Raw genomic sequence first — 18,860 nt, forward strand, 5'->3', positions numbered from 1 at the left:
CACGCCCACCTAGCGTTCGTCAGTGGTTACAGTGTGCCATCTAGTAACAGTAGTGTGGCAACGCAGCCGTAGAAACCATTATTTTGACCCTACTGTCTTGCCGTAATCTCCCCCTCCCAGTAACGTCTTCCTGGACAAACACACGTGGATTTTACTGACGCCAAGCACAAACAACAATAACATGGCAAGCCACGGACTCACCTACGAAGGCTGCAATTTTCTCCGACAGCGTCTGGTTTTGTCCGCACTCAGCGGGAAGCGCGTTAAGATAAAAAACATCAGGTCTAAAGATGACGAGCCGGGACTCAGGGGTGAGTTTTTAACAGATTCGCTCCGCATGTGCCGTCGCAGTTAGCTCCCTGGCTAACTGGCTAGCTGTTACGCAGTTGGGAGTGTGTTCAGTCGCTGGGCGTCAGAGGAGGGAAAATGATGGGACAGTAGTTTGATAGTGACACGAGTGTGGTCGTACATTTGCCTTATGAAGTTGTGTCTTCGATAAGCGTGTCAAGGGGCGTCGAAGCAGTGATTTGGCAGTTTTTTGAGTTGTTTGAGGTGTCTTGGTGTGTCAGAATAAAGTTCACACTGTGGGTGGATTGTTTTTGAGTGCCAGACAAATTAAAAAATAAATTACCATGTGACATTTTTTTCCAGTCTCTACATATAAATTCTGTCTTCTCCAGATTTTGAGGCCAATTTTATCAGACTGTTGGACAAGTTGACCAATGGCTCCACGATAGAGATTAACCAAACGGGTGAGTGTTACAGCGAGGGTGTGATTTCGGTGTTGCCTTTGTCACAGACTGTATTTTATGCACAGTAATGACTGTTTACTGTGAAGGTGCAACGGAGGGGAGATTTCACCAACTCATCGACAACTTTGACGCATGATCAAAATTAAGATTTTTTTGTTTTATTATGTTTTACTCCATGATGAACTTTTGCATTTAATATACACAGTCTTCTCCCATAATATTTGTCATTTATGCCTCTCTTTAAGCTCGCAATCCAAAGGTAGAAATTATTTAAAGCTTTAAGCAGTAAGGATGCTCCAATAGTGAAGTTGTGGGCCTGTAGCAAGGTTTAAATAATGTCTTAAATTGACTCATAATTATTGATTTGTAACTAATAAAAGTCTTATGCATAATCTTATGCATATTTCGTCGTAGTTCCGTATTTTTCCAAATAAAGTATTTATTGCTTTTGTTTTATATGTACAGTATGTTGTATGTTATTTTAATACAGCATATATCTGGATGTAAAATGGATTACACTTAATAATTTGTGTGTGCTTCACTGTGTAGGTTAAGCTGTATTTTTTCCTTTGTTACTTTTGCCTCCTTTAGGCTTTGTAGACTTAAACCTGGAGGTTTATATGTTAGGTATATTAGCTTTATGTGCAATAAAATGTGCTGTATAAATTTGTACTTTAGCAAATATTGCCATTCACTGTCTTTCTTAGGTACCGTTTTAGTTTACCAGCCTGGGTTGTTGTATGGAGGCACTGTAGAACATGACTGTAACCCGCAGCGCTCAATTGGGTACTATCTGGAGGCCCTCCTCATGCTGGGTCCTTTCATGAAGTCCCCTCTGAAGGCCACTCTGAGGGGAGTTACCAATGACCTCACTGACCCAACGGTAAGCTCATAAATATGTTCACCATCCAACTTTTGTTCTGCATTTTTCTCTGCTGATTTAGTTGCAACTCATCCACCTCATGATCGCACTGGGTGGAGCTGAGCCGTGCATCTGCAAAGAAATGAACTGCGTGTTTTGTGGTGGAGTACACACCTCCCATTTCCATATGGACACTGCCCTCTAGTGCACACTTGATGATGAGCACGTTATACGTCAGTTAAGATCAACAGTGTTTCACTTAAGAATTGGTGTGCGCACAGTTTGTGTACACATATTTTCAGAAGTTGATGTCACTGGGGTTCATGTTTTTGTAATAATTTAGACACTCATGTGTTGACTTGAGGCAGTTGTGTAACATGCATCTGCTCTCTGGTTTCCCCTTTTACACCCTTTTTTTTGCCACATCCTTTGCACACAAGCCAGTCTCTGTATTGTTCTCTTCAGCCCTTTTCTTCAAGGTGCATTGTTTCAAATTAGATATTGTCAACATATCATACAAAAAAGGAAGCCTTGCGAAGTATGAATTGAGGACATTGGAGAGAGGTGTTGTCATGGAAACTGAACAGCGTCTGCCTGTTGTTGTGATGAGACTGGGTTTATTCTAGGGTTTTGGAAGGTAGTTTTTAACTCTCTGCAGGCACAAGGGTGTGCGTCAGGATTTAATCTCACTGTTCCTTGCCAGGTCGATCTGCTGAAGTCCACAGCCCTCCCAGTGATGAAGAAGTTTGGGATCGACGGAGAGGGCTTTGACATCAAGGTGAGGACCTCATGGTATTCTGTTTTTGTAGAGATGCAGTCAAACCCAGGGATGGATAAGGTAGCCATGCATGTCATCTTATATCTTAATCTGTCTCTTGTGTTACACCCTCAGGTGGTGAAGAGAGGAATGGCGCCTGGTGGGGGTGGAGAAGTAGTGTTTACATGTCCTGTCCGCAAAACCGTCAGACCCGTCCAACTGACTGACCCTGGCAAGATCAAGAGGATCAGGGGAGTGGCGTATCCTTTTTAGACTTGCACTTTATTTCACCTTAAGCAAAATGAAAGTGATCGAAATACAGAAACGCCTCTTTACATTTTAGCCCTGGTAATTTTTATGTGCTCATTTTAGTTTGATGAGTCATATTTTTTTTGTAATAATAAAGAGATCAGTTCTGTACAATTATAAGTCCGATCTAGTTACAATTACATCAACATGGCACAACTGATGTGTTATTAATATTAATAAAAAAAAAAAACCCAGAACAGAAGGCCAGAGTAGCTCATGTTGAATCAATTCATGAATCATTTGCTTAAACTTTAGCTCAGTTTCTATTTATAAATGAGCACAATGTTGCTGATGAAGTTTACACATAACTGGTAATATGAGTTGCAGGAAGCCATCATGATTTTGAACTTGTTACTAAATACTAGCTTGTTGCCTCTTGATTTTGATATAATTTCTGCATCACAAAGTGGGAACACAAACACACACTTTTGAATGGCATGTCCTTGACATTTCAAACACAGATATTCAGTGCGAGTTTCTCCTCAGATGGGCAATAGGATTGTGGAGTCAGCCAGAGGCATCCTCAACCAGTTTCTTCCAGATATCTATATCTATACTGACCACATGAAAGGAGCCAACTCTGGCAAGTGGGTATCTTTGCCTACATTTATAAGCTGCTAAGCTTTACATGGGTTTTCTATGTGTTTTTAATTCTCAACCCTTATTTGTGGAAACGGACTAAATCATTGTACTTGGTCAACCCCCCAGGTCTCCAGGCTTTGGTCTGACACTGGTAGCAGAGACGCTCAACGGCTACTTCCTTAGTGCAGAGATGTTATCCACGCCACAGGGGCAGGGAGACCCCATACTGCCAGAAGACCTTGGCAGAAATTGCGCAAAACTGCTTTTGGAGGAGATATATCGGGTAAATGCACACATGGACATTTAATACTGTGTAGAGGCTCTTGATGCCTGGCTGTACATAAAAGTATAACAGGCATGCACCAGATTGTGTGTGTGTGTGTATAAAGTAAAACCTGTGAATAATAATAATAATAATAATAATAATAATAATAATAATAATAAAAAAAAAAGATATTATTAAACAAGGACTGATCTGAGCTGCGGCTGAAAAAATGGTTAGATATGCCAACAGGATTTCTTTGTGCAAACAGGACAGAGCTTGAACATCACTGCTTCAATCCTGGGGGTGCATCTAAAGTAGGGCTGTTCGATATAACGACGATATATCGGATGACGATATAGAAACGTCTATCGTTTCCTATTACGCTATCGTTTGTTTCACGGTAACGTAAAATAAACCGTTTACAGCAATATTTTTTTCATTTTTTTGATGGGCACTGTAGTGGCTATATTAATTTCCAAAAGTTCTCTCTTTCACTTATATTTAATATAACAACACTACGGACGGACAAGCGCCTGTTTTTACGTCTTGTCGTTAGCAACAATGATGGTAAAACCATTGCGTGGTCCTGCTGTCTGCTTGTTTCTTTTTAATGTAACACTTTCACAATAAAGCTCAAGATCCTGTTGAGCCTTTTCAAAATAAAGTGAATCACGTGAAAGAGTATGCAGAGAGTTTACGGATGAGAAGCAAAAAAGAGCCGCCAGGTGCTAAAAAACTAAACGTTAGACTCAAACTTTGAAAGAAAATGGCGGCCATTACAACTTATGTCTGAAAATGAATAGTTTCATGCATCGGTTAAAACACTCGACTCCAGGTAAAGGACACCCCGCTGGAAACACTTCACGTAAGTCGAGCTGCCTGAGATTCACAGAATTTACAGAAAATATTCCATTATTGTGATTTATATCGTTGTCAGGATGATAAATATCTTATATCGGGATATGAGATTTTGGTCATATCGCACAGCCCTAATCTTAAGTATAAAAAAACATATTTTTTTGAGCATTTAACAAATACAAATATTTACTGGATTTAAGTAAATATTGCAGTTTTTGACTTCGAGGGGAGCTGATGTAGGTTTGCTGCTTCCAGGTAATTCTAGATGTATTACCTGCAGCGTTAGACAACAATTTATTTCTTGCACATTTTTAAGTGAGAGATATGCACATTTAAGTGCTTGAAAAAACAGCTGCTAGTTTACTGCTTAGTGATGATAAATAGTTCACAGTCGTATAGATGATCTGTATCAGGATGTCACAGCAGATTACATTTTGAACTTCAGCTCAGACTTTAAAGCTTCCACAGTTACAAGCTACAGTTGAATACTTAACTAGAGCTTGTTAAGCTTCTTAAGCTGTAATGGCAAGTCTTCTCTGACTTCGGCACATGTGTGAAGGTAGGGAACTCGCACACAATTCACAATATTGCACAAATAATGTTGTGTTACGACATGTGTTGCATGAACGCTGTGGACATGTTTGCAGGAAGCCAAAGCAAAATACACAGACATGGCATCTAATGACAGAATACTGTCAGCATAACAGACTGTTAAATCTGGCAATGTCTGAAAAGGCTAAATAATGCAGGTAACTGAAAGTGCTTTAATTAACTAGTTGATCTAAAGGCAACTGCCATTCAAAATAACAAGCCTATCCTGTTTTATTTGCATATCACAAGCAGGAAAAGCTGATTTCTGCCCGTTTTCATCAAGTCTGCTAGTTGTCGACTGAAACATTACCATAAGGGCTCGGCTGTATTTAAATGTGCTTCCATTTGCTCCCTCACAAGCAGCTCTTAACATCGTTTGTGGTGAGCTATCACAGTTTTATGAGACACTCATATGTGAGCTTTAACAGTGAAACATCAGATGTTGACAACATGAAATGGAAGAAAGAGTGTGAGTAATTTGGATTTGGACAATTTTGCATCAAACAGCCCACCAGGCAGTGTAAAGTCTGTAAAAACTCCTCTCAGAGGGAAAGTTGCAGCACACACGCGCACTGTGTGCACCGTGTTCTTGTGCATATCCCAGTTTGTCTTTGTGTACACATAATAAAGCTTGACATCGTGAATAGTGAATGTTGTAGAATATTTATATATTTGTTGCAGTTGTGAATCCAACACTATTCTTTTTAGATATAAGCCAGTCTTAGAGCACATGCCACCTAGTTTTATCGATGTAGATTTTCTATTGCGAAGACTACAGCATTATATTTACAAAGTTGAACTCATTCATAATTCCACTTTTTGTTAGTTTTTTTTTTTTTTAATAACTGTGCTGGGGACTCTCTTATCATTTAAAGTAAATTTGGGCTTGAAACAATGTTGGAAAAGCTGCTGCTGCTGAAATAAAACTCCTGAATTCTTGGGGAATACCTGAGATACACTGTCAGCACACATTAGGCAACAATGACATTGCACTTGTTTACCCGCATTCCCTGGTAATAAACCTCGCCTGCATTTCAACTGAAAGAAACTTGTTTGTGGACAGACCGCAATGTAGAGAGCAGCTTTTGTTTAGGTAGATTTTAGAGCACTTGACTTGACTGCATTTTCTACTTTTAATTAGGGCATCATGTTTTTAAAGAAAAAAAAAAAAGTAATCATGAAAACTTTCATGGTGTGTTTTTTGTGGAGGAGAAGTCAGCCTGTGTCAACTGAGGAAAACCATTTGAGAGACATCTGACATGAAATCAAATTAGATTTTTAAGTTAAACTAGACCGAAGACCAAGAAAATGGTAAAATTAAGTTTGTACATTCAGATCTATAATAGCCTCAAAGGGTTCTGCCTTAATATCAAGTAATTAGCTCCCTCAATATGTAAAAAGTGTAATTTAATGCTGTATAATCAGTCATTTCTTCAATTTTAAACTGTATTAACAAGAAAAAAAAATGGTGAAGTATGGGGTCCAATAGGCCATTATCACAACGGAGTATATAAGTATTTGTGGCTCCAGAGTGCAGTGGGTCACACATTTGACAAACAAGCAACAACCTTCCTGGGAAGAGAGGCAGATTCTTTGGGGAAGGTATCAGCATTTTTTATAATTGTACATTTACATATTGCCCCAGTTTCTTTCAAACTTACAGCTCATGTCCAATGACAGGATCTGCGCTCATAAATTGTTTAATTCTTCGAATACACGAGCCGATTGGGTAACGTGTCAGCTGAATACGCTGTGTTTGAACAGATTTAATCGATTAGAAATGCCTGATGGTTGTGACCACATAAAACTAAAAAATTTGTTTTATTCATTTAGTTATCTGTGTGTTGAAAGGTGGTGAAAGGTTTGCTGTGTGTAAACAGTCACGTCGCATAGCCACACAGGAAAAAGCCATTTCATCAGAATACGTACAATGAGAGTCTGTGAATCATGTTTGCCTCCACATGGTTCTGCCTCTCCCAGCCTCTCATAGGAGCCATGTGAGTCAAGTTAGCTGATCAGGGTAGTGCTGATTATCTCTGAAAGGGGAATATTGTTGGCTACATCCTCTTAATTCCAGGCAACAGAGTGCAGAGCTAATATCTCTCGTTAGCTTCCTTGGAGGGTGGTGGGTTAACAGGGGCCTTCTACTTTAAGTTGCTTGGCTTTTTAAAAGCTTTAGCCGCTGCTGGAAGAACAGGTAGATCATTTGAATTACTGCTATGTGTTATACCGAACTGTAGCAGGAGGACAGAGTGATTGCTAGAGCTGAGAAGCAAAAAAAAACCTCTGGAGTTAAAAGGATTTAATTTTATTTTGCGGGGCAGGAATACTTTGTTTTTGAAATCTGAGGAAATTTGCCCAGTTCACATCAAAGGGCGCAGGTGCCCTGTATGTTTGGCTCTGTTTGTTTTATGGTTAATCAGTACGGTCTTCTAGTTGTAAACCAGTTACTCCATGGACATTTTGTTTTTGGAAGCAGCATCAACACAGGAGCTGACGTAAGTGGTGCACTCTTTCAATTTTTACTTTTTTTTTTCATCATGGAATTAATTTTTGCATACTTTGCAGGATGCACCACACTTGTCTTTGCTTTTTGCATTGTTTTCCAACTGATTAACTGTATTGGTGATCATGGAACAGGTTTGTGGAGAAAGCGTCCATTAATTTTCATTTAATGCTAATGAATTCATAAGCTTGCTTAGGAAACACTATGTTCCTCACCTGTTGGGCAACTTGTGAAAAAAAAGAATATTTCTGTATTACCTAATCTATCATTTCTAGTGAATTTAAATCAATATGTGTTATATAGATCTACAGGTTCAGGTCAAATATATCTGTGATGCTTAACCCTCAACTATTTGCTTTACTGTCTGTTTTTGAGCGGCTGGGAAAGGGATTAACTTTCATTCAAAGGAATTAAGGGACTTTTCCATTAGGCCTTGTGGTTGGCTGATGGCCTCTGGAGACGGTCTCTGGAAGGCAGGGCCTGAAACTGGTGGTTAGAAATGGCGCTGTTGTGTCATGTTTCTTAGTTCGTTCAGAAACAGTTTTAGGTTTCTTTTCCTGTTTGTTCCAGAGCAGCTCTGAGAAGAGTGAAGTGTAAAATAGCAGAGTGGATAAGATGAGATGCAGTATCAGAGCGGACAGCACAGGGATAAATGTTACATAGACTAACAACGGTAAACCTCTAACAACAAGTCATTGTAATGTGTTTCACCTAATAAATGATGAAACCGTCACCATGGTTTCCATGATATGATTATGTAATTGAATCAAAATTCTGCTGACGAGCTGTCATGATGCCATAATTGAGCATGACTGAGCTACACAAGTACGTTGTTAGAACGGATCAGGTTAATGCTGCATATCGCATGTCAAGAAATAACTCAAACTACCAGCGGACAACTATTTTAAAGGTCAGACTATAAAATGTTCTTGGGTGTGTCCAGTTGTGCATTGCACACAGTGGGAAATCGCACACTGAGCTCTGTTAGAGCAATGGCATGTGCTCTCTTGGATATTGAGAGTGCATCATCTGTCTAAATATTTAACATGTAGATGGAATTGGGAGTGTTAGTGTCATTTGGGAAAATGGTAGGAAGATGACTGGAAAGTCGACTAATACATTATGTGAGCACGAAAGAAGAAGAAACACTTTAGTGACAACTTGCCAAACTGTTTCAAGACTGCTTAATTATATTTAATAGGAAAAAAGTTTAGTTTTTTTAATGAAAAGTCAGACAAACAAATCTACACAGCTTTCACTGTACAATCCCACTGTCAAGAAGTTGATTTCTCTAAACATTTCCACCTCCTTGACGCATTTCAGTGTAGTTTTTAGTTGCTGACACACGACCCCCGCCCTCCTTTCTCTCTCTGTTTTAGGGTGGCTGCGTGGATTCATCCAATCAGAGCTTGGCGCTGCTCTTGATGACCCTTGGCCAACAGGACGTGTCGAAGGTTCTCCTGGGACCCCTCTCCCCATACACGTAAGACCCATTCAAAAGTTAAATGTACAGACGGCAAATGAGGAACCCACTCAATCCCACGTTTAATTATTCTTCTACTAGTCCTCTTTTGGCAGATGACAATATCCCAAAGTTCACAATAAGAAGCTGAATAATACTCTGTACAGCTGGATCATCAGAGAGGAAGGAAAAAAGTCTGCATTTCTTAAATGAACACAAAATTAATCTATTTCCACTGAACTTTAACCCACTCCACTAAAGATTCAGGGTTTCTGCTAAGAGCACTCTGATGGTGGCATGCAACCACAAGGGTTTCTTTACTCAGAGCCCAATTTTAATTTGATTGCTTTGAGTAACATGTGCAATCAGATTCAACTGTTCAGGTTCACATGGCTTTGGGGGGATTTTTTTATTAGGCTCATAATGGGTGGCACCTAAGATAATGTTTTGATAAACTACATTTTTGTAGTTTATAAAATATTTCACAGTATTGATTAAATTATTATAAAGTCTAATGAGTCTTGTTTCTGTTACCCTGCTTCTACTTCTAACCCATTTGTGTGTGCTGCATTTTAAATGCATAATTTGTGTGTTTATTTGCAAACAACCCAAATAAAATAAAAGTACAGCAGTATAAAAACAGCTGAGCACTAACCTTGTTCCAGATGTCCGTCTTCTTGAATGAGGAGCGAACTATGAACTGTCCATTTTCAGTTATCATGGTACCGGTGCTGTGTCCCTCTCAAGTACAGTACTATGATAACTGAAGATTGGCAGTGCCATCACAATACACTCTTCCTGTTATTCAGGTAACACTAAATCAGTTTTGGATCATTTCTGTCAAGTCTTACGGTTTTAAAAACAAAAGACCTGTTTTAAGTTTTTAGCTTTTAAAAACTTGGTATGTATGAGAAATGTGGTGGCTGATGATCTTTATTAATATGAAACTCTCCTTTCTCTGTCTATACAGGATCGAATTCCTCCGACACATCAGAGATTTCTTCCAGATTATGTTCAAGATTGAGGTCCAGAAGCCTTTAGAAGACGAACGGAAAGGGGGCGACAAGGTCCTGATGACCTGTGTAGGCGTTGGATACAGCAACATTAGCAAAACCTTGAAATAAATTATTTTTTCACAAGTGTTCTCATCTTTTGTTTTTATTAAATGCAAAAGTTATGACAGATATTTGTGTGTATAAAAGAAAAGTGAAGTTAACAGATATCAGTCAGACATTTAAGCGCTATTATTGGGTTTAATAACTTCATGAAAATTAGTTACATTTCCTAACTAGTTCAATCAATCATATCAGTATGAAGTTATTCTTGAGATAAGTAGCTGGTCGCTACGTCAGGAACAGGTCATCATAGCTGCTGTGATGTAAAGCTGAACGACCCAACAAAGGAGCTGGTACGAGTTATTCGTCTTGGCCACACAGACACTTGAGTGTTTTTCCATAATCACCGGACACTTCAGACTACACAAGGATGGGGAGAGATAAACGAAAGGAATTGGGTGTTTGTGACACACACCACAATAAACAAAAGTTAACATTTAAACATGTTTATGTTAATGTTATAAATTCATAACATAACTCCTGTTAATACTGACCTCTAGCTGACTGTAGAGGGAACATCCAAACAGCTTCTTGTACTCTACTTTGATGTCTATCAAATCGATCTCTGAGCGACTGACGAATATCCTGGTCAGAGTGCACTCTGTGGTCCCTGCACCCTGGACCAAGTATAATTTGGAAAACAAAGACATTCGTCCTTTAAGCCAGGGGCTTCAAACTCTGGCTAGACATGGTATGGCATGCGTTAATTTCGTATTGTTCCACATAGAAAAATGGTCTCAACAAGATACAATGCAGGCTACCTTACAGGTAAGAACCTGTTTTACAACTTCTGACAGGATGGCATATTTAATTAAAATAAATTATAATCAAAATGAAAGTTAAAATTTGTTCATATTTCTGTCTGACATGGGCATGAACTCAATGATGTAGCTTGTTACTATGCAGACTTCTGGTTTTACATTGCAGTGATGCTGCACTAGTGCGTTTGGTTTGGCATGTGCACAGACAGACATGCTATGCAGATAGTTATGACCAGATTTCCCATAATTTATAGACATTTATATGCAGGCCCGATTGAAATCTACAAAGGGCCACATTTGGCTCGCAGGCCTTTTACACATGTGAAGATGCAGGGGGGGGTTTTGTTATTTTTTTTGCAATACTACTGTCAAAAGTTAGGCTACGCTTCCTTATTCAGACTGTTGACACATTTCAGCCAGTGTTGGCTGTGCTGGTCAAATCACTAACAGTAAAATGTGGTCAGCATTCCTTTCCACATCACTGGTGACCAATACAGTCTGCTGTGACTGAAAGGGTATGATGCAACCATACAGAATGTGAATTTTGCTGGGCAGACATTTCTGATGTGCATAGAGGTTTAGAAAGGCCATCATGACACAGATGGACAAACTGACCAGTTGCACAACTCACCTTCATGCTCTTGAAAAGCCTCTCAGCGAGGTATGCTGGGACGTTCTGCACACACTTAACTAAAAGAAATGAGTTCATATATTATTTTTAAATTAACTTAAATGCTCAGACAAGGAAGACATCGATAACAACAAGGCAGTGATGTAATATTTTGCTCACCAACAGCCACAAGTAGTTTCTCCAGGTTTCCAGACATCTCGCTCTTAATGCTCTCCTGCAGAGTCTTCTTGCTAATATTCTTGTACTCAATCAGAGCTGCCAAAATACATTGAGCTGAGATTATTTTTCTCACATTGAACTTGTAATATACTTTTATTTTTTGCCAATTTGGTAGCGGTTCACAGTGGGATGCGTATCTGCTGGTAGGTTCATCACAGCCCATTTTCGTGATTCAGTTTAAAATTAGCTTTTGTGGAGCTCCTCGGTTCATTGCCTGTCTGAAACAAGCAATTTCTTTAAGCCAGCTTTCTTCTGACCAACAGTGCCATGTTAATACAGGGAGTGCAGAATTATTAGGCAAATGAGTATTTTGTCCACATCATCCTCTTCATGCATGTTGTCTTACTCCAAGCTGTATAGGCTCGAAAGCCTACTACCAATTAAGCATATTAGGTGATGTGCATCTCTGTAATGAGAAGGGGTGTGGTCTAATGACATCAACACCCTATATCAGGTGTGCATAATTATTAGGCAACTTCCTTTCCTTTGGCAAAATGGGTCAAAAGAAGGACTTGACAGGCTCAGAAAAGTCAAAAATAGTGAGATATCTTGCAGAGGGATGCAGCAGTCTCAAAATTGCAAAGCTTCTGAAGCGTGATCATCGAACAATCAAGCGTTTCATTCAAAATAGTCAACAGGGTCGCAAGAAGCGTGTGGAAAAACCAAGGCGCCAAATAACTGCCCATGAACTGAGAAAAGTCAAGCGTGCAGCTGCCAAGATGCCACTTGCCACCAGTTTGGCCATATTTCAGAGCTGCAACATCACTGGAGTGCCCAAAAGCACAAGGTGTGCAATACTCAGAGACATGGCCAAGGTAAGAAAGGCTGAAAGACGACCACCACTGAACAAGACACACAAGCTGAAACGTCAAGACTGGGCCAAGAAATATCTCAAGACTGATTTTTCTAAGGTTTTATAGACTGATGAAATGAGAGTGAGTCTTGATGGGCCAGATGGATGGGCCCGTGGCTGGATTGGTAAAGGGCAGAGAGCTCCAGTCCGACTCAGACGCCAGCAAGGTGGAGGTGGAGTACTGGTTTGGGCTGGTATCATCAAAGATGAGCTTGTGGGGCCTTTTCGGGTTGAGGATGGAGTCAAGCTCAACTCCCAGTCCTACTGCCAGTTTCTGGAAGACACCTTCTTCAAGCAGTGGTACAGGAAGAAGTCTGCATCCTTCAAGAAAAACATGATTTTCATGCAGGACAATGCTTCATCACACGCGTCCAAGTACTCCACAGCGTGGCTGGCAAGAAAGGGTATAAAAGAAGAAAAACTAATGACATGGCCTCCTTGTTCACCTGATCTGAACCCCATTGAGAACCTGTGGTCCATCATCAAATGTGAGATTTACAAGGAGGGAAAACAGTACACCTCTCTGAACAGTGTCTGGGAGGCTGTGGTTGCTGCTGCACGCAATGTTGATGGTGAACAGATCAAAACACTGACAGAATCCATGGATGGCAGGCTTTTGAGTGTCCTTGCAAAGAAAGGTGGCTATATTGGTCGCTGATTTGTTTTTGTTTTGTTTTTGAATGTCAGAAATGTATATTTGTGAATGTGGAGATGTTATATTGGTTTCACTGGTAAAAATAAATAATTGAAATGGGTATATATTTGTTTTTTGTTAAGTTGCCTAATAATTATGCACAGTAATAGTCACCTGCACACACAGATATCCCCCTAAAATAGCTAAAACTAAAAACTACTTCCAAAAACATTTAGCTTTGATATTAATGAGTTTTTTGGGTTCATTGAGAACATGGTTGTTGTTCAATAATAAAATTATTCCTCAAAAATACAACTTGCCTAATAATTCTGCACTCCCTGTACAAAGTTTAAACTGTCTGGATCTGCTGTGGTGACAGCAAGTACCTTAGATGGCCCTGAATGAATAAGAATATCCCCTCTCACTAGCATAATACAAAGCCAAGAATTAGAAAAAAGTGTCTGAAACAAACCAATTAGAGCGTCCCAAAGCAGAAAAAAAAAAAAAAGAAGCATAAGTTCACTTCAAGAGCCCACAGAAGATGAATGACTTTGCTTATTGCACCATCATGAGATTGCATCTTTGGGTTTTTGTGTCTTGAACTTGATCACATAGATACTGCCTCAACTAATGGAGTCTATGTATAATGTTTTTGATCAGGTGTCAGTGAGAATAAATCCTGATTAAATGCCTTTTAGTGTCACCATGGCATTTGACTAAAAATCTACTAACCAAATACGCTTCCATCAGCCTTAGCTTTCTTAGTTTTAAATGGCATACTTGCACTGTCAAGGTGAGCATGTTAGCATGTTGCTCTTGATAAACAGCCTCAGAGAGTTGCAAGCACGGCTGTAAACTCTTAGTACTATTTCTAAGATGCTATTTATCCACAGGATGAATGATAGGTCAGGGATCAACCCACTTTGCCTGAGCTGGGGAACACTTCTGTGGCACAGGATGTCAATAAACTTCCCCTCGTCGGTTCCCCACTTCTTCTCTCCTGCTTCATACAAGGCCTGCATGGATTCAGAAAAGGTATGAGTATAATATTGTTGGACTACACTAAAAAAAGAAAAAGTAAAAAAGAAAAACACACGGAGTCAAAGTTCAACGCAAGCACACTAGATTAACTGAATCCAACATGAGAAAATTTCAACATGCTTTCAACATAGGTGCAGGTTGAAACTTGCATCACCCAGCAAGGTGCGTTAGCTGAGATGAGCGATGCCACCAAACTCTGAATGAATTAACCTAAAAATGTGAAAGAGAAAGCTGCTATTTAAAATGTTTGTACTGCAGTAACACAAAAGTTACCTCAGTTTGAAAAGCAAGTGTTTATACACAAATGAACCAAACGTAAAAAAAGTGTACCTTAGCATCAGCTTTTGCTTTGGCAGCATCCACGCTGGTGGTCTCATCTCTCTTCCCCTGTAGGGAGGACGGGTTTGTGAGGCGAAGAGAAAAAAAAGAAACTTTGAAATAGGCTATAATGATATCCTCACAATTCAATATTCTAAATAAACAATGTAACTTAAAAATGGCGCAACTCATTTAGCTCACACAGGACATTATTTGTATTTCCTGCATTTCTTCCTACAATCAGTATTTGGATATGAAGAAATCAAGGTGCTTTAAGAGTATATTTCTAAAACATAAACACTCACTACACACCTGCTGACTGCAGTAAATTTCAATGTGGTTGTGGTTCTTATTTGTTGGGAATGTTATGTCATCTGCTGTAATTTCATGTGCTATACCTCGGCCAAGATCAGCAGTGCTTTTCCATAATCTCCAGATACCTCCGACTGCAGGTCGTGAATCATCGCTCTTCCCGTTTCTCCAGTGAGACAGCGGAATACATGACAATTTCACAATACCGTAGTACATCACAAACAGCTGCCAACTCATTTATGATTTCAGTTTCATTAGATATAGTTGAAATACTGTGTGTTAAAATGTCCTACTTGCTAGGTATGCTTCAGACAGTTCTCGGATCTGCTTGTTGGATCTCGAAGCAAATATTTCTGTCAGAGTGCTTTCTGTGGTCCCTGCACCCTGTATGCACAAGGATATACAAATGAATAAATAAATGATAATGTCAAAACAATACAGTTTAATAAATCTGAAGATCAGGCTCTTATGAACCCGATGTTGACATGTGCTGTATAAATAAAAATATATCATAGTGAACTGTTGTTTAAAGTCCAAACCATAAGTATAGCAAAATTAGATTAGATTAGCATTTATTGTCTACTTAGAAGAAATTTCCTTGGACAAGTGAGTGGAACATATCATGTAAGATAACACACACACACCCACACAAATAAACGCCAAACACTCATTTACAATTTCACCTACTACCAAACAATAATTTGACTGATAATGGCACTAGAGAAAACGTAAACCTTTTAAACTCACGGATTGGTACCCTGAACCTTTTTCCTGAGGGCATCTAGTCATCCTCATTATAAAGGATGTAATTTTTTCCTTAATTTTTAGACCCTGTTTTACACAGACTCTTCAAATATCTTCAGGAGGGTAGATGAAGAGAGCATCCCAGTTATCAGCCCTTTAAATCAAATGTTGAATTTGGGATCTGAGCTTGACTGAAAGATTGCCAAACCAGTAATACCATAACGGATATTAGAGTCAATAGTTGCCCTATGGAAGAGCGACACAATATTTATCCACTCCATGGACACTAAGCCTTCTTAAAGCACTGACTAATTTGTGCACACACATGCTCCACATGATGAAGCCGCTGTAACTGGCAATCAAAGTGAACCCCTTAAAAGTCGTCACTTGTTCAGCCTTTTCTCCACTGGGGTGGCTGTAGCTCAGGTGGCAGAGCAGGTCAGCCACTAATCAGAAGGTCGGTGGTTCAATCCCAGGCTGCATGCCAAATATCCTTGGGCAAGATACTAACCCCATGTTTGCCTACTGGTGGTGGTTAGAGGGCCCGGTGGCGCCTGTGTCCGGCAGCCTCGCCTCTGTCAGTGCGCCCCAGGGCAGCTGTGGCTACAATGTAGCTTGCCATCGCCAATGTGTGTGTGAATGACTAATGACTAAAGTGCTTTGGGGTCCTATGGACTAGAAAAGCGCTATACAAATGCAGGCCATTTACCATTTAATTAAAACCGGGCTGTAATCTCCAATAGATCTTCTTTCTTTAATATTCTTTACATTTAGCATTAAGTTTAACATTATACTCAATCCAAACAAATCTTTAGTGAACAAATTATAGTGCACGTCAAATTTAGAAATTCTTTTTGTAACTTATTTCTTCAATCACTGAGTAAGTCACCTTTTAGAAAATTGTTTTAAAAACATGATTCAAATTATCTTAGTTTAACAAAGTCTTACCTTCATAGCTTTGATGACTTCCTGGCAGTCATAGAGAGCAGGAGGCGTTACCAAGGCTACTAACACGTCTTCAAAGTCTCCACGAGTGTCACCCTTCAGGTCATCTATTAATGTCTAATTGGGAGGAATAAAATCAAGTCCTGCACCAATAATGACAAACTCAATTTGGCCTTTGTCTGTGTCAACATCAAAGAAAGAAAAAGCTTGAAAATTAAACAGGCAAGTGTATTTATATACCCTTCCTGTGGCTTTCTCATAAGCCTTGGCGATGAGCTGACGCTGAGCACTGCTTCTTTGGGTCAACACATCAATCAGAGTCTTTTCTGTTGTACCTTTGAAGAAAACAACACCAAGCGAACTTTTAATTCTTTCAATTTTTTTAAAAAAAGTGTAGAACTTTCATCAAATTGTCATTTTACTTCATGTCTATTATCAACCTCCTATTGTATGGTGAGAGTGAACTGAACTGGATCTCCTTCTTTCAGCTGCTCAAAGCAGATCATCTGCTTCCATCTCACCATGTCGCTAGCATCCTCCTCTCTCACACCAACTCTCTGTATGTCCTCCTTCAATTCATCTATGAACCTTCCTCTTTGCCTCCTTGCTGGGAGCTCCATCTTCAGCATCCTCTGCACATGTCCAAACCATCTCAGCCTTGCCTCTTTTGTCTCCAAACATCTCAAACTGAGCTGTCCGTCTGTTGTAATCATTTCTATTTTCTTAAGAGAGTCCATCCTGGTCACTCCCAAGAAAATCTGAGCATTTTCAGCTCTGACACTTCCAGCTCAGCCTCCTGTCTTTTGGACAGTGCCTCTGTCTCCAAACCATACAACATAGCAGGTCTCACTACCATCCTGTAAACCTCCCTTAGCACTCTTGCTGCTATTTGAACTGGATAACAGATAAAGATTTCCCTAATGGTTCATCCACTCCATTTTGAACTTGAATGTATGGCTACTTTTCTTTTAGATTAATAAAGTACCTGAGTGTATATGTGAATGAGTTCACCTTGCTTTATACCTTTATACTGCAATAAAAAGGCACATGAGCACATTTGCCGAAGTGCTTTACATATCAGTCAGATATATATCTATAAAAATATATCAATGATGGTAAACCATTAGCTTACCAAGGCCCTCTATGGCCTTCCTGAGAGCAGACACATCTTCATCCACTTTGAAATTTGCCTTGTCCTTCACAGTTCCTCTTGCACTGGACTGATAGACACAGATGCATGCCAGTGAAAACTAATCCACAGGTAATAACTGTACCATGTATCATGCTATAAAAGAAGAGCAGGTTGTACTTACTGTCACAGTCAGTGAAGAGGGGTTGTCTAAGAGCAGGTCCAAGTCATCCTGAAACACAGAGAGGGTGACCGCCTTCATTTTCTCATATTTTGAGCCTACACGGATACAAACAGACATCTATGTAGAAGTACTTACCCAAACAGACATTCTGGTGGTTTAAGGGAGGCGTTTTACACTACAGAGAAGAAAGAAAATACACTATTAGCACCTTAATTGTGTTGTAATGTAGCATCTTAAGAGCTGACTCATGCTTTAATGGATTTTTTTCTAGCTGCAGATCGCCATTCCATCTAATCAGGGCAGCGCTTTTAAGGGCATTGATGTGGCATCACAAACAAATCTGTAGGGTACAATAATACAAAACTAACTAAAGTCGAGAGAACGTGCGCAAAAGGAACTACAGAAAAGCAAACAAGTAAGATCCGAATGTAGACGAGGCATATCTAAAGAGCAAATTTCCTTTAAAAAACAACAACACGCACATCCAGGAAGCTGATAAAAGTTTTAAAAATGTGTTCTTTTTCGTCTTACCAAGAAACAAGGAGAAGATTGAAGTCTGAGAACGAATTTCACAAACGCGTAAAAAGTCGCCACACCTTTCAAAGGGGTTGATAAGCAACGCCCACTGTGGGCTGGAGTACAGTGAATCACAGAGTACGTCTCTCATGAACTCCTCACTCCTGCAGAGTAAGAGTACAGCAGGTTACCACAGAAATAAAGCAAGAGAGATTACGACAGGCTGACGACTTTGCGCAACAGCCGAACTAACTGCATTTCTGACATATTTTGGATTCCATTTAGTACCCTATTTAAACACCTATTATCTATAGGCAGTAATTTGCAGATCCTCTCTTTGATTTTATATCTATGTAAATTTCCCATAAGTATGATTAAAATATATGTCGTTACGTTTTCTAACAAGTATGTGTTGATTAGATCTGTGTACTCGTTAAGCCCAAAGCAAATAAACGGATCAAATAGGGGGGATAGTAGAGTTAAAACAGTGAGAAAATATGAAGTACGACTTCTA

At 39.5% G+C, this 18,860-nt stretch overlaps 2 protein-coding genes across 2 annotated transcripts; one reads left to right on the forward strand and one right to left on the reverse strand.

The window, feature by feature from the left end:
* Window positions 1-39: 39 nt before the first annotated feature.
* Window positions 40-10,083, forward strand: rcl1 (RNA terminal phosphate cyclase-like 1). Its single transcript, XM_086300438.1, has 9 exons — window positions 40-311; window positions 681-752; window positions 1,460-1,635; window positions 2,318-2,392; window positions 2,507-2,631; window positions 3,142-3,267; window positions 3,389-3,545; window positions 8,862-8,965; window positions 9,915-10,083. The coding sequence occupies exons 1-9, from the start codon at window positions 182-184 to the stop codon at window positions 10,066-10,068; spliced, it is 1,119 nt and encodes a 372-aa protein (XP_086156564.1). The 5' UTR covers window positions 40-181; the 3' UTR covers window positions 10,069-10,083.
* Window positions 10,084-10,086: 3 nt separating this feature from the next.
* Window positions 10,087-18,497, reverse strand: LOC147325766 (annexin A3-like). Its single transcript, XM_086300439.1, has 14 exons — window positions 18,362-18,497; window positions 17,966-18,005; window positions 17,831-17,878; window positions 17,650-17,737; window positions 16,758-16,852; window positions 16,521-16,634; window positions 15,122-15,212; window positions 14,915-14,994; window positions 14,529-14,585; window positions 14,080-14,173; window positions 11,611-11,706; window positions 11,452-11,510; window positions 10,554-10,676; window positions 10,087-10,419 (listed from the first exon to the last, which is right to left on the reverse strand). Exons 2-14 carry the CDS (start codon window positions 17,975-17,977, stop codon window positions 10,360-10,362), a joined length of 1,017 nt encoding a protein of 338 aa, XP_086156565.1. The 5' UTR covers window positions 17,978-18,005; window positions 18,362-18,497; the 3' UTR covers window positions 10,087-10,359.
* Window positions 18,498-18,860: the final 363 nt, after the last annotated feature.

Source organism: Aulonocara sp. 'chitande type north' Nkhata Bay, linkage group LG7 (assembly GCF_057382095.1).
Source record: "Aulonocara sp. 'chitande type north' Nkhata Bay isolate Kocher_YH1m ecotype deep benthic linkage group LG7, A_spYH_male_GT1.1, whole genome shotgun sequence".
Classification (NCBI taxonomy): domain Eukaryota; kingdom Metazoa; phylum Chordata; class Actinopteri; order Cichliformes; family Cichlidae; genus Aulonocara; species Aulonocara sp. 'chitande type north' Nkhata Bay.